Source organism: Besnoitia besnoiti, chromosome VII (assembly GCF_002563875.1).
Source record: "Besnoitia besnoiti strain Bb-Ger1 chromosome VII, whole genome shotgun sequence".
Taxonomy (NCBI): domain Eukaryota; phylum Apicomplexa; class Conoidasida; order Eucoccidiorida; family Sarcocystidae; genus Besnoitia; species Besnoitia besnoiti.
In genome coordinates, this window is record NC_042362.1 from 3,259,788 (window position 1) to 3,273,295 (window position 13,508).

The 13,508-nt window shown below is 53.8% G+C and overlaps 2 protein-coding genes and 1 non-coding gene across 3 annotated transcripts; 2 read left to right on the forward strand and 1 right to left on the reverse strand.

Annotated features, from left to right (window-relative positions):
• Positions 1–404: 404 nt before the first annotated feature.
• On the forward strand, positions 405–8,785 carry BESB_080660 (aminopeptidase N protein; the record flags this gene model as incomplete). The annotated part of the gene is made up of 12 exons (XM_029366428.1): positions 405–827; positions 1,676–2,227; positions 2,904–3,095; positions 3,358–3,598; positions 4,146–4,224; positions 4,401–4,637; positions 5,337–5,706; positions 6,282–6,507; positions 6,682–6,782; positions 7,008–7,234; positions 7,856–8,049; positions 8,391–8,785. 12 exons carry the CDS (start codon positions 405–407, stop codon positions 8,783–8,785), a joined length of 3,237 nt encoding a protein of 1,078 aa, XP_029217859.1.
• Positions 8,786–10,434: 1,649 nt separating this feature from the next.
• BESB_080670 (uncharacterized protein) lies at positions 10,435–12,060 on the reverse strand (the record flags this gene model as incomplete). Its single annotated transcript, XM_029366429.1, has 2 exons — positions 10,435–10,981; positions 11,981–12,060. The coding sequence occupies 2 exons, from the start codon at positions 12,058–12,060 to the stop codon at positions 10,435–10,437; spliced, it is 627 nt and encodes a 208-aa protein (XP_029217860.1).
• Positions 12,061–13,100: 1,040 nt separating this feature from the next.
• On the forward strand, positions 13,101–13,183 carry BESB_081020. The gene has a single exon. It is a non-coding gene; the product is annotated as a tRNA-Leu (tRNA).
• The last annotated feature ends 325 nt before the right edge of the window (positions 13,184–13,508 follow it).

Genomic DNA, 13,508 nt, shown 5'->3' on the forward strand with positions numbered 1-13,508 from the left:
TGAAAGCAGCGTTCGTGTTCTGCATACGCTTTCTTGTCCTTTTGACTACGTCTCTCGTAGTCTTGTTCCAAGTCTCCTGTTCAGCATGTGCGGCACGATAGTGCGGAAAAGTGCTCATGTCAAATCGACAAACTGAAGGGAAATCACAGCTGGCCTCCTTCGTTTGACTCTCTATTGTCTGATTGTGTCTTGTTCGCGATCAGTTAGACGCCATAAAGCAGCTCTTTCTACAAAAGGGGTGTCGCAGTGTGTGGCTAGCTTGAGACTGGCGGAAGGTATCTCGAACCCGTACGAAGACAAGGCGCCGAAAGGCTTGTTTGTGTTGTCTGACCCTCCCTCCATCAACTGTCTTCATGTGTACAGCTCTCTTCGCTGCACTGGCTCTTCCTTTTTGCCGTTTCACGATGGATGTCAGCGTAGTGGTTCAAAGGCAGACTACGGCTGTCAACGGAGCTGCCCCGCAGCTGGGCTCCAAAGGCGCGTGTGGGCCTTCGTCCTCTCTTATCGTTTGGCCAGAACGAAAAGGAGTTTCGTACCGCATGTCCAGTTCCGTTCTCATCTTCTATGCGGTGTGTGCGTTTGTTTCCTGTCCGACGAACTCGCCGTACACAGCTCGCGCGTCTGAGAGCGTGAATGTAGTGACTCGACGGCAGCAAAATGAAACCGGACGTGAAGTGATGGTTCACAGGGGGTTCTCTGTGAAGAAACACGACGCTCATGCGCAGGCAACAGGGTCCAGGTCATACAGCCGCGAGAGCTATGAGCCGTCGGACTTCGTTATCGAAGCTGTCTTCCTTGACTTCGATTTGCACGAAACAGAAACACGGGTCAGTTACAGACCGCAGAAAGGCCCCCCGTGCCTGGAGTAGTACGTTTAACACAAGCCATGAAACCCGCATCGATCTTACAGGCCTACACGCGTGCAGTGTATCGGTGTGCTTCAGCTGAGGGGCAACGCTGAGTTGTCTGCCCCTCGGTGGCATCTACGCACGTCAATACACTGGATATACATAGATGTAAATACAAAATGTATACGGCCATCGTGCTGAGCAACGGGGAGGAAACTGCTGCATCCCTACGGCAGAGCGTCACTGTTCCCCATGTTCATACCCGCTGGGGGTGCGCACAAGCCGCCCCCTTGGTATTTCGAATGTCCACCAATAGCGTGAACCAAATACGCACCGGTCCGCAGTCCAGTCTGGTTCCTGAGCCAAGAGAGTGAATTTTTGTATACAACTATGCATCTGATTATACCCCTTTGGGGGCGCGCGAGAGAGAGGAACGGCAACTTGGTTCGCCTTGATCTTTTCCGCGGCTGCTGCGTTTCAGGATTGGATCGCCTTCCCTCGTCCCGAACCATTGGCATGGGCTCACTCTTCTAACGTGCCTGTTTGTCCGTGGCTGGAAGAAATCCGGCTGAGTGTCGCGGCAGCTGTTGTGGCTTACTTCCCCCCTCTCGGTACCTCTTCATATTCGCTGCTGCCGGGTGTGCTCTCCGCTCTTTTCGTGAACTGTCAATTCGCACGCCGACGAGCTCAATGAAGGGCTTGTGTTTAGGGCAGTCTCGCGGGCAAACGACCCCCGGTGCCATTTCTACGTGTAGGCGGACGCTGCACAGATGCCGAGCGAGTGCGCATGCTGCGAACACCATGTTGTCTCTGTGATGTTCAAACAGGTAAAGGCCACGCTTACGATGTACCGCCGCGCTGGCTGCCCGCCCGCCGACCTCGTTCTGGACGGCGAAAACCTCACGGCGGAAGCTGTGGCTGTCTCATACGCTCGAGTTGACCAGAGTGAGCATCGGAATATGAATGTTCAACAAGCCTCTGCAGGAGACCCACAGGACACCGCAAGCCGCGGCACCGCTCCGGTGGCTGAAGGACAAGGAGCGGATCACCGTCACAACTTCCGGCAACCTGAGGCATCTGCTGCCTTCCATGCTTCCCCCCTCTTCTCCCCCATTCCTGGGCAAGAAGAGAACTCCGCGAGCCATGCGATCGTCGTGGACGAAGCAGAAGGTTCCTTGCGCATAAACAAGACCATCCTTCCCGCCGACGCGGAGCACCGCTTTGTAGTCCGCACTCAGGTTAGAATAAATCCGAAAGAAAACTCTCGCCTGCTCGGGCTTTACACCTCTGACGGCGTGCTCGTAACGCACAACGAAGCAGAAGGTTTCCGGCGAATCACCTACTTCCTCGATCGGCCTGATGTCCTTGCATACTGGCGGGTAGGCAAACCAGCTCCGGAGAGAGAGCCTGGAGCATGTCTCGGCGCATGCGCACCGACCACAACCGACTCTCGTGTATTCGGATAACGCATTTCGCGAGCCTCTCGAGAAATCTATGCGAATTATTGGTAGCGATGTTCGAGACCCTCTGCCCTGTGGAGATACGAGTATTCGCCAGTGTGCTTTAACTGTAAGACTAAGCAAACACTGATCAGACAGGGCAACAGAGAAAGCCACTTTGTGAGTTAGAGCAACGCGAGTCGTGTGCCTGGAAGAGAAACCGCAAGACGATGAAAAAGCAAATGGGCGCGAGACGTGAAGGAAACGTAACTCAGAAGGACCGAAATCACGGCAGGCTCGCATGAGGGAGGGGACCAACAGAGACAGCGCGTGAGGAACTAGGATGAACAGGGAATCGGTATAAATCCCACAATTATTTACATAAAAGTATATATATATAGGTCGAGCCTAGCGAGTGGGCTAGGGACCGCGGAACAACCGTACTGCAGGAACAGAAAAGGATAGCAGGTGCTTACACGCATACTTTGTGAGTTATCTGCACAGAAGGACCGGGCTGCAGAAGAGGTCACGCCGGGAGCTAGGCAGGGTCTCCCCTGCTCCTGGGCCTGCTGTTAACAGCAGCATTGACTTTTGGTTTCTCTCTGAAACTCCTCAGGTCAGGCTTTCTGCGGACAAAAAGAAATATCCCGTCTTGCTGAGCAACGGAGACTTGATAGAGTCTGGCGAGGACGCGAGCGACGCAACAAAACACTTTCGTGTCTTCTTCGACCCTCACAAGAAACCCAGCTACTTATTTGCGCTGGTAGCCGGAGACCTGCGTTCTGTCGAGCAGAACTTTGAAACGCGCGTGAGGCTGGAACGACATCTCGCGAACGCTGCTGGTGAAGCGCAAGCTAGGTTGCTGAATAGTAGAGGACCAAAGATGAAGAGGCTAACTCGGCGCAGGCATACGGGTTGTCACACGCGTTTGTAGCCTGGCTCTCCGCTTCTTCCTACAATCTCGTAGGCGGAGGCTTGCTGCCCCTGAAGCCTCTCTCTGTACGCAGCAATAGAACTTGAGTGCGAGGTAGAGATATGCGGATGGGCAGAACGTGCCTTTGTCTTTTCAGACCCAGAAGCTGGTGCGCGTCGCAGTATGGGGAGCTCCGGAGAACGTGAAGAAGCTCGACTGGGCACTGCAGAGCGCCATCCGCTCGATGCGCGCGGACGAGATCCTTTTTGGAAGAGAATATGATTTGAAGAGCTTTCACATTGCCTGCGTCGAAGGTTTCAATGCGGGAGCGATGGAGAATAAAGGCTTGAATATCTTCAACTGCAACGCGCTGCTCGCGCATCCTCAAACGACCACAGGTGCGCACGATGTCGGGCACGAAGAGCCTGGAAGCGAAGAGAGCCTGCAGGAAAAATAGACAGAGGGAGGCCTCGTGAAGATCGCGGTACCGCTGCGGCGAATGCGGAGTGTATTCGGGCATCTGCCTGGTGCATCGCTGAAAGCATCCTGTGTGCCCCAATCGGGCATTTGACTGCAGCAGTTTTTATCGGAGTTCAGGTCAAACGCTCGTCGTAGTTCGTTCACGGACACATTGTTTTGATAGGTGAAACGAGTTGGAAATCGTTACCACCTGAGCGTTGGTGCAGCACTAGGTTCGGCTCCACGTCACCTGCGCGTGCGCCGATTGCGTTCTCGTAAACGAGCTATTCACACTTCACGCGATCATCTCTATCTTCTTTTTCTCCTCCGGACCTTGTCAAAACAACAGCCTCTATAAACGACTCAAGAGTTGTTCGCGCAGCCTCTCTCTTCTTTCTAGACTGTTGGTCTGTGCGCACCTTTGCGTGAAGTGTCGTGCTTGCAGCTTCGCGGCGGTGTACTATATCGTGTCATTTTTCTCTTCAGATCACGAGTACAGACACATTTTAAACATCATCGGCCATGAGTACTTTCACAACTGGAGCGGCGACCGCGTGACCGTTAGGTGAGCAGCGTTACGGTTTAGGGCTGCGAGTCCTGGCAGCTGGCAACTGGCGAGGAGGACGCTGGCCGTCTCCGATATGGAGACCGGCGCAAATAAACGATCGACTGCATGTGTCTTGGGTTTGGGGCGGCGTTCAAAGTTTCGTCTCGGTCTCCTTTCCCTTGCCTGCATTGCAGAGACTGGACGGAACTGACTGTGAAAGAAGGGCTTACAGTATTCCGCGACCAGGAGTTCATGCGGCATGAGTTCTCCAGGGACGTCAAGAGACTCGAAGACATTCGGCGCATCATTTCCGAGCAATTCGCCGAAGACAGCGGTTCCCTGGCGCACGCTGTTCGGCCAGATCACTACGCCGCCGTCAACAATCTGTACTCCGTGACGGTCTACCGCAAGGGCGCCGAGATCATTCGCATGTAGGCCAGGGCTCGCGCGCGGGAAGCCTCGCCTTTGCTGCGTTAAATTTTTCTCTACAAAGGACGACAGGATTTCGCGAGCGAGAAAGGAGGAGGCTGTACCGCCGCGGCGAGCCTCCACAAAAGAGAAATCCTCGAGCCGAGTCGAGTTGAACGCAGAAAAAACAGAGAAGCAAGTAACGAGCATCTGTCTCCTGAGCGGTCCCGACCGTGGGTTCGCCCCTGGGAGGCGGAGGCGAATTGAATGTGCTTTTTCAGGAGATCGCTGAAATGGCTGTCGCCTCCTGCTGATATCAATCTATTGACGCAGTCAGGCACTTCTGCAGTATCCACAGACAAGGGAAATGAGGGTTTTTGTTCCCTGCCTTTCAAGCGTGATCGTCAGTAAGCGGTCACGGCTCTTTACTGTGTATGCTCCCGGCCATTTACATGCGTATGTGCACATGCAAATACGCAAATTCTGCTTTGAATAGCTCGTCGAAACTCTAGTTCTCTTGCCTCGATCGGCTCAGCTGGACTGGTTCTTTGGCTCATTCATGCGCTGCTCCATTAATTCTCAGCCCATCGGCTTTCACGTTGGTTCGACCAGCATATGCATCTATGTATTCTTCTGCGTTCGTGTTGCTAAAACTGGGGTTGCCGAGTCTGTGATTCCCTCTGATGCGTTCTGCGTGCGTTGCACCGTGCCGTCTTCCCCAGGTACTCCATCCTGCTGGGGGCGTCCGCCTTCCGCGAGGGTCTCGACTTGTTTTTTTCGCGCTTTGACGGCCGGTCTGCGACGTGCGAGGATCTTCACGGCTCCATGGAGGAGGCGAGCGGGCGCGATCTATCGCAGTTCTTCCGCTGGTTCACGCGCCAAGGCACTCCGAGTGTGGAGATTTCCAATCTCCATTTCGACGAAAGACGAAAACGTTTTTCGTTCACCGTGAGGCAAAAGCCCCCGCCCATGTCCAACTATGAGACACGCACGCTCGGCGAGGACGCCGAGCTCCTCCACATTCCTATTCGCTTCAGCTTCATCGACAGATACTCCCAAAGGCCGATTCTCTATAACGGAGAGCGCTCGATGGTAGGACGGAAAGGGCAAGTTTGTATTACTGAAGGGCGTGTGACCCATAGACCTGGAGCAATCTCTGATATGTGTGCGGCCGATATGTGCTCGGAGGCCAGGCGTGCAGTGGAGTAGAGCGCGGTTTCTCCCTGAAGCCTCGCAGCCCCTTACAAACCCAGAGACACCCAAGGGACATCTTAGGGGCTACTTAACGAAAAGAACAGCTGCAGAAGTGCAAATATATGCATGTATAAAATATATCAGCGAATGCCGTCGCATGAAGACGACCGGGTTTTTCCGTCAGTTCCGGCGTATGTATAGCCTTCATAATACATATGTATGCCGCGCATTTGGCTGCTGTGTCTGCACCAGTGTTTCGGGTACGTCTTACATTTCCTGTAGATACGACTTCGCCTTTTACGCCTTTCGCATTTTCCGCACTGCCTCCCTCCCCCCTGTGTGCATGCGTTCGATTCGCGGCGCGGTTTTTCCGATCCGTGCTTCTGCACATCCGCCTCGCCCCCTCCGCGTGGAGCGAGTAGTGTATATTTGTTCATTGACCGGCACGCAGGGCCTCATGTGTGTTTCTGAAGCTCCTCGAACTTCGCGAAGAAGAACAGACGGTCACCCTCCCGGATGTCACAGAAGAGCCCGTCATTGCTGCTCTGGAGTCTTTCTCGGCCCCCGTGAGGCTTGTCTTCCCGTCGCAAACCGACGCTGACTTGGCGCTGCTGGTCAGCGCCAGCGGCGACCCCTACACGCGGTGGAATGCGCTCCAGCTCCTTGCCCTGAAGGCCTTGAAGAGCAGGCTAGCGACCGGCAAACGGCCAAGCGGCACGCCAGAACCAGAAGATTGGGAACCGGAAAGCGAAAAAGGAGGCACTGACGCGAGCGAGAAGACAGGCAAGGCAGCAGGGCAAGACGCAGCGGAGGCAGGAGCACGAGAGAGAGAAGGCCAGGAAGGAGACACGCGAAGAGGACGGGATGATGCAGAGGCGAACAACGAAGAGGAAAGCGGCCCCGTTGTTCCTGCTAGCCTCAGTGATAGCTTCATCGCCGTACTTCACGATCGATCCGCTGACCAGGCCTTGACAGTGAGTCATCGTTAGGCGCTGTGGTTGAGTTGGAAAAGCAGATTCGTCTCATGGCTGCAGCAAGCGTGCAGGTACCCGAAACGGGAGCACAATGGAAGATGCGGGGTAACAGCCCGGGGGAGGGGCTTCTCCGCGGGTGTATTTCCAGTTGATTTCGCTTTACAGGCCTCTACTATTTGAGCAACTCCGCTGCCTTTGGTGTGCGTGAGTCTTCCCTGGCTGTAGGCCTTGCTTCTGGACCTTCCAGGGTATTCGCGTTTGGAGCAGGAGGCTCCTCTGCCTCTCGATCCCGACGCTATTCTGTCTGCTCGGCGCGAGCTGCTTCGCGACATCTACCACCGGCACAAGGCTGCAATAGACGCAGCCTATGAGGCAACAACCATTCCAAAGCTGGAAGATGAAGAACAAGACAGCGCTCTCGAATCTCCGAAGGACCCTTCCCAGTGGCGACGGTGCGAATGCAGCATGACGCTCCAGGTTGATTTTATTTTTAGCTCTCTGCACGGTTTCGCTCGTTAAGGTCCCTGTTCATACTTCGTGTAATCTTTGCCTTTCTCTTGGTGGTCCCTCGTTTTTGGTGGGCTGTTCTTTAGTCCTTCTCTCCTACAACGTGGTGTTCAACGAGCTCCGGTCGAGGTTGTTTCCTGTTGCTTTTTGTCCATGCGCGCTGGATTCGAAGAGGGGAACGGTGAAGCGCGCATCCGTGTCGATCCTTACGTTTTCTTACTCAGTTCTGTGTAGCTCTATGTATCAACGTATATACGTGTACATGTGCTTCCTGCAGCATGCCTGCACCACACAGAAAGATCACGGGAGTCATCCTTGCCCCTCCATTACTGTCTTTCTCGTCTTTTTCAAAAGATCCCTCGCACAGAAGCGCTCTCTCATGCCGTAGCAGCTGCTAGAAAGCAACCAGTAGCTGCTGGGGCGTCATTTTGCCGCAGCTTCGGCGGCCGCTTCCCCCTTCTACCCCCTCCACACTGTCTCAGGGCAGGCTTCGTCCCGTTCGCTGCTGCGCGGGAGACCGTCGAGTGTTTCCTGTCTCTTTGCTGGGAGCGATTTTGTGCTTGCAGGCGCGCTTTGCGCTCCGTCCTCCTGCAGTACGTGACAGCTGACAGAGACGAAAGGGCGATGCGGGTGGCCTTCACGCACTTCAAAAATGCACGTGTCATGACAGACAAAATCGCCGCTCTCAGTGTTTTGACTAGCTTGCCATACGCGCAAGAAAGGCAGGAAGCTCTGGAGATGTTTTATCAGGAGGCCAAAGGTAAGACCGAAACGGCAGGCGCACTCACAACTCGACGGGATCCCATGCCGAAGGAGCGGAGGTGCTAGGGACACCCCGAAAGCAGGCACGAAAAACAGCGAGAGAATGGCCAGCGAATGCCGCAGAATCGCGGCACCATGGAGTCTTCTGACGGCCTGAAACGCCTTTCCAGACTGTCGGGGCGCCCTGTGGCGGGCTGAAGACATTCGGCAGCAACTTGCATCGGCTCGAACGGATTGGCATTCAAAGAAAGGATCGCCCATTCGTCCGGGGTTCCTTCTAACGGCCCTGAAAGACTGTGGCACACATATTATCTGACAGTGGCTGCTGTTCCGTTGCAGGCAATCCTCAACTCCTGACCAAGTGGTTCGCGCTTCAAGCTCTTTCGAGTCTGCCCGAGACTGTGGACCGCGTGCGGGAGCTGAGCAGACACCCCGAATATAAGCCGACCGTTCCGAATTTCGTTCGTGCTCTGTTTTCGAACTTCATGAACGGAAATCCTGCGGCATTTCACCGGCGCGACGGTGCTGGATATGAACTCGCGTATGAGTTCCTCGCCTCGATGGACCGTGTCAATCCTCGCACAGGTGCTCGCGCAGCAGGCGCGTTCCTGAACTGGAAGAAGTACGACGAGGGCCGTAAAGAGAAGATGAAAGATGTTCTACAGAGACTTGCACAGCTCCCGGACATTTCAAAGGACCTGAAAGACGTCGTTGGCCGTGCGCTAGGAGCATGAGGGAAGAAGCAAAGAATCTGCAGGTTAGAGTGATTCTCGCTCGTGTCTGTCTCATGGGGGTACGCGCGCATATCGGCTTTCGTACTAACCGCGGGGGGAAGGAGTATTTTTTCTGAACCTACAGAATATTCTGTCTGCATCTATCGAATCACTGCGTGAGATAAGATACCTTATCGGATCTGCCTCGGAGTAGGAGAGCAAGCACAGCTAGAAAGGCTTCTGCAGTGGCCTCGAAAAGGGATGGATGAACATTGTTCAAGTTCTTTCCGCCGACGAATTAGGGCCGACGCGCCGACGACAACGATGACAACAAACGAGCGCACAGAAAGAACATCTTGTTCCACCTTTTAGCCGCCATGGAGTCCGCAGCAAGTACGACAAGGAAGTTACAGAAACCCAAAGTACCCCGGAAACTGGCATTTCTCTTTTGGTTGACTCAGCCGAGATTTGCTGCAAGTCGCTCTCTAAAGAAGCAGTCTTTATGTATTCGACGAATCCGAAACCTAAAGCGTCATAGTTCCATGAAAAAGACATTTAGCGGGAGACCTGCAGGTCCTCCAAAACTCGACAAAACGTGACAGACAGATGCTAGCTGAGAAATGATCTCGGAGGGTCCGAATTCGCTTCAAAAAAGTGTGGCGAAGCCCACTTTGGGGGCGGTCCGAATGTCCACGCATAGCAAGCTCCTCTCGCAGCTGTTCTCGCAGCCCTACGTCGTATCCCCACCGCATCCCTGGGCGCATTCGTCTCTGTATACGTGTGTATCGTAGGAATATTTATCCTCACGTTGATGCGTAAAGAGGCGTGCACTTCTTTGCCTCTTGTATTTTTGTGTGGCAACCTTTTCTAGCAGACTAGGACCTGAATCACCAATGTGATTTCTGTCTCCGCTGTGTATGCAATGATTTCGAAGGCATTTGAGTTAGGACTCGGATCTGCTTGAAAAAGGCGTCAAGACGCGAGTGAACGCTCAAAAGTCGCTAGCAAGCATCGCGTTCCTCATGAGTGTCCAGTGAGATTCAAACCTTGCTTTACTGCATCTCGTTGCTAGTCAGTTGGAACTCTCACCCATTAAAGCAATATAAATTGAACTCGGGAGCTTCGCCCAATATAAAATACGACACATGGTTCCATTGACCTTGGAGAGAGGCATGAATACCAAATTGTTGTAGTTCCGTCAAAGCTGAACCTTACAGGGAAATGACATTCTGATGGTAAAAAGCCTAGAGGGACTCCTCTATTCTCATGCGCCAAGGCATACACGCGTCACAACACATACAAGCAAGAGCCTGTCGCTACAGGCGGATGCATAGGTCTGTATGGAAGCGTGTAGTGACGACCATTTCAGCGGAAAAACGACTACTATCTTCGCACGGCGCACACACTGAGAACTAGCACCGAAAAAACTCTGGGGAAGTGACGGCAGTCCAGTGGGGTGGTGGTGTACTGCAATCATAAAGAACTTGGTTGCCAGTATCTCATAACCGGAGTATCATCGGAAAAACCGACTATTCGGAACCCCCCATCCATATGGATGTACTTCATTGTCATCGAACTCATCGGAGGAGGGATGTTTCGTTCAAATTTCGCGCGTCGTATGTGCACCTCCACGGACGGCCTGCGCACGCGAGGGTTTGCACAGCACCTATTCAAAAGACCGCTTGCGGATATTGCCCAGAGAAGCAGAGCGACACCTGGCCGTCTTCAGCGCGGTGTTTGCAGCCATCGACTTCGATGCAGACACTGCGAAGTGGGAAGAATCGGTCGCGCGACAAGTCGAACTCGACGACCTCTCTCGTGTGAATGACGTCTATGTATAGTTCGACGAGTTTTCCAGTGATATCAAGGCGCTGATCGCCTGCCATGATGTCCACCTTGAGATGGTGATCACTGCGCATCTGCGCACTGTCCATAGCTCTTCCATTCACGTAGAGAAAGACATTCGAGTCTCTGACAAGGTTCTCTCGGTACGTGCGCAGGCGGGCCTGCTTCTCAATCGCCTCTACATTGTCGGGTCCCTCGTAATCTCGTGCCCGCACAGGATCCGAAAAGCGCGAGTGGAAGTAGCCGCTGCCTCCTCGTAGAGGGGCTGTGGCGGAGACAGCCAAGTGAACCTGAACTGTAGTTGTATCCAGAGAATACGGATGTCTTTTGAGCTCCGCCACCGCATCCATCATGAACGAGTGTGTCAGCTTCCTGCCAAATAATTCCATCAGGGAACACACGCAAATCCATATTGGCTGGCACGCGTAAAATGGTTGCCGTGCCGTCATGGCCTGTGCGTCTTCCGCTTGGCTGTCCGAGAGAAGAGTAGAAATGGATCAAGTTAGGCAGCTTAGTTTTCCGCTGCCGTTCTCACTGTCACCTCTTCTTTTCCAGGACAAAAAGTGGGTCAGCTGAGAGGTGTAGACACGTACTGTATTTCCCATCTTGGCAGGGTAAAACGGGGAAGCAAAAACGAATTGAATTCAAAATACGAACGCACTGCATCAATGCCTCTACACGCGTGCGAGTATCGCGCATGGTTGTATTTGAAACGCTGCCAAGCCAAAAGTTTTCTGAGGCATAAACACCGCAATTTTGGATGCTCTGCCTTCGTCTAAACCCTAAACCCTGGAGTCTCATAAGAAGCCCGCTGATTCACGCACTCCTCTGTAAGAAACCATTCGCTGCTACGGCAATCTAGCTGAAGATGAGTCGCATGTTCCCACCCGAAGGCTGGCACAACCATCGCACGCAACGTCGATTCACTGAGCTACTATATTGCGGGGACAGACGTCTACGAGTGCCCAGTCCCTTCCTGCGTACACAGTTACTAACCGGCCGACATAGCGAGATTGGAGTCACACACGACCCAACGAACTCTCTCATTGGCGGCATAAAAGGTGCCGCGATGCAGCAACCTCAAGCAAGCCCGCTGGCGAGGACTGGAAGATACACATGAATTTCGTCCGCATTGCCTCTGTGCGGCCTTCCGGCACGGAAGAGCCCGGCTGAACAACACACTGAAGGGGAACGGCCAAGCAGCGGTAAAACCCCCTCCTGTCAGGCGAAACTCTCTACGGTCTCTGCGCAGCAGCTCTTGAGCTGCGGTGACGGTTTCTTTCCAATGCCAGCCCCACTCAAGCGACCAGGGCAGAGTACCCTCGGCCGGCGCAACTTCTCGAATTGATGCCTGACGAAGCTCAGCCTTACCAGTTTTTCAGCGCCGGGGAGGGACACTTGCCAACAGAGTCGGAGGAAACACTGACAGTGCTGGTAGTCTCTGTCTCCATTTTCGAAGGGCGAGGTAGTCCGCAGAGGCGGCCGGCGGGGACAAGACACACCTTGGTGATGCCTTCGGTTTGGCGCGACGTCTGGCGACTATGATGAGCGTCCTCTTCTCCGCTTCCTTCTCGCTTTTTCGTTTGAAGTCGACCCGACTCAGGCGGCTCGAGGCGAAGCGGCCAAGGCTGCCGAGACGGGGGGGTATACAGCGCGGGTGAGAAAAAGGCAACGCTAACCGGAGTGCAAATGCGGAGCCTCGCAGTATCTCGCCGCCTGCATCGAAGCAGTGACGGGCGCACCTACGCTCCACTTAGCGTCGGTAGACCCAAACAATGGAAGATAGGTGTATATATAATGGTAGCACGAGAAGCGCATGCCGATCCCGTTGACACAGATGTCCCTTACACATCAATAATGCTGCAGATGCAAAGCACACGCCGCCGGTTCCTGACCTTGGCCCTGCTTCTCAATTATACGCAGCCAAAGCCTTGCATCCACACTGCGGAAAATTAACCAGTCCAAAGACTTTCGGACGCAAGCTACCTTTTGTATTCTCTTCTCGAGCCCTCGCTGTCTCCTCCAGATTCCAGCTCACGCAATCCCGTCACCGCCGGAGGAGAGCTCGAAGGAAAAAAAAAAATCATCTCGAGACGCATCAAGTGCAACCTGTGCGAGAACAACTACTTTTGCCATAAACGAAAAAACGGGGGAAAATAAATACACCGTATGAAGAAAAAAATGTTTTCTCCGTATGTTGCCTCGTGGGATATCCTCTTTCTCCGCACATGACGATTTCAAGTCGCGGCAGATGGCGACAGCAGCGAGCTGCCGTTCCCAGAGTTGCCTTGAGGCGGGACATAGTGAGCCTGTGCGGCGCCGCATCCGAGTCAGGTTTCCGCAGAGAGCAGAGAACTACGTTCTCATGGTTTCCTTTGCCTTAATTCAGGCCCTCTGGTTTCATTTTTCCACTTCTTTTGCCCTTTTTTTTCTTCCGAAGGGGAAAGCTCGCGGGGGAGGACGACGTGGTGAAAAAGAAGACAGCTTGCACGCACGGATGCCCGAGTGGTTAAGGGGGCGGACTTAAGATCCCCTGGTCTCACGACCGCGTGGGTTCGAACCCCACTCCGTGCATACACGGTTTTGACAGGAACTTCCAAAAAAAAGACTGAGATCTACTTGCGCGATACGGAAGGGCTGAAGACGAATTTTGCTCGAGCCTCAATCGGCTCCTTACCCCGTCTTTTTGGGGATCAGACAATGCACCGCGAACAGCTCGTGGCCAGGTATAAATAGAGCTTGCGTCTCAACCTCGGGGCACTGTCGCGGTGATTCACGCGGAATTTTAAAAAGAAAGCAGCGAATCTGCCTCCCCTAATCATTTCGCTGACACCAAACATACGCCAAGGTAGTTCGTAGGAGCAAGGTACCCCTGTGGCCGAATACGCAGGGCTTCGAG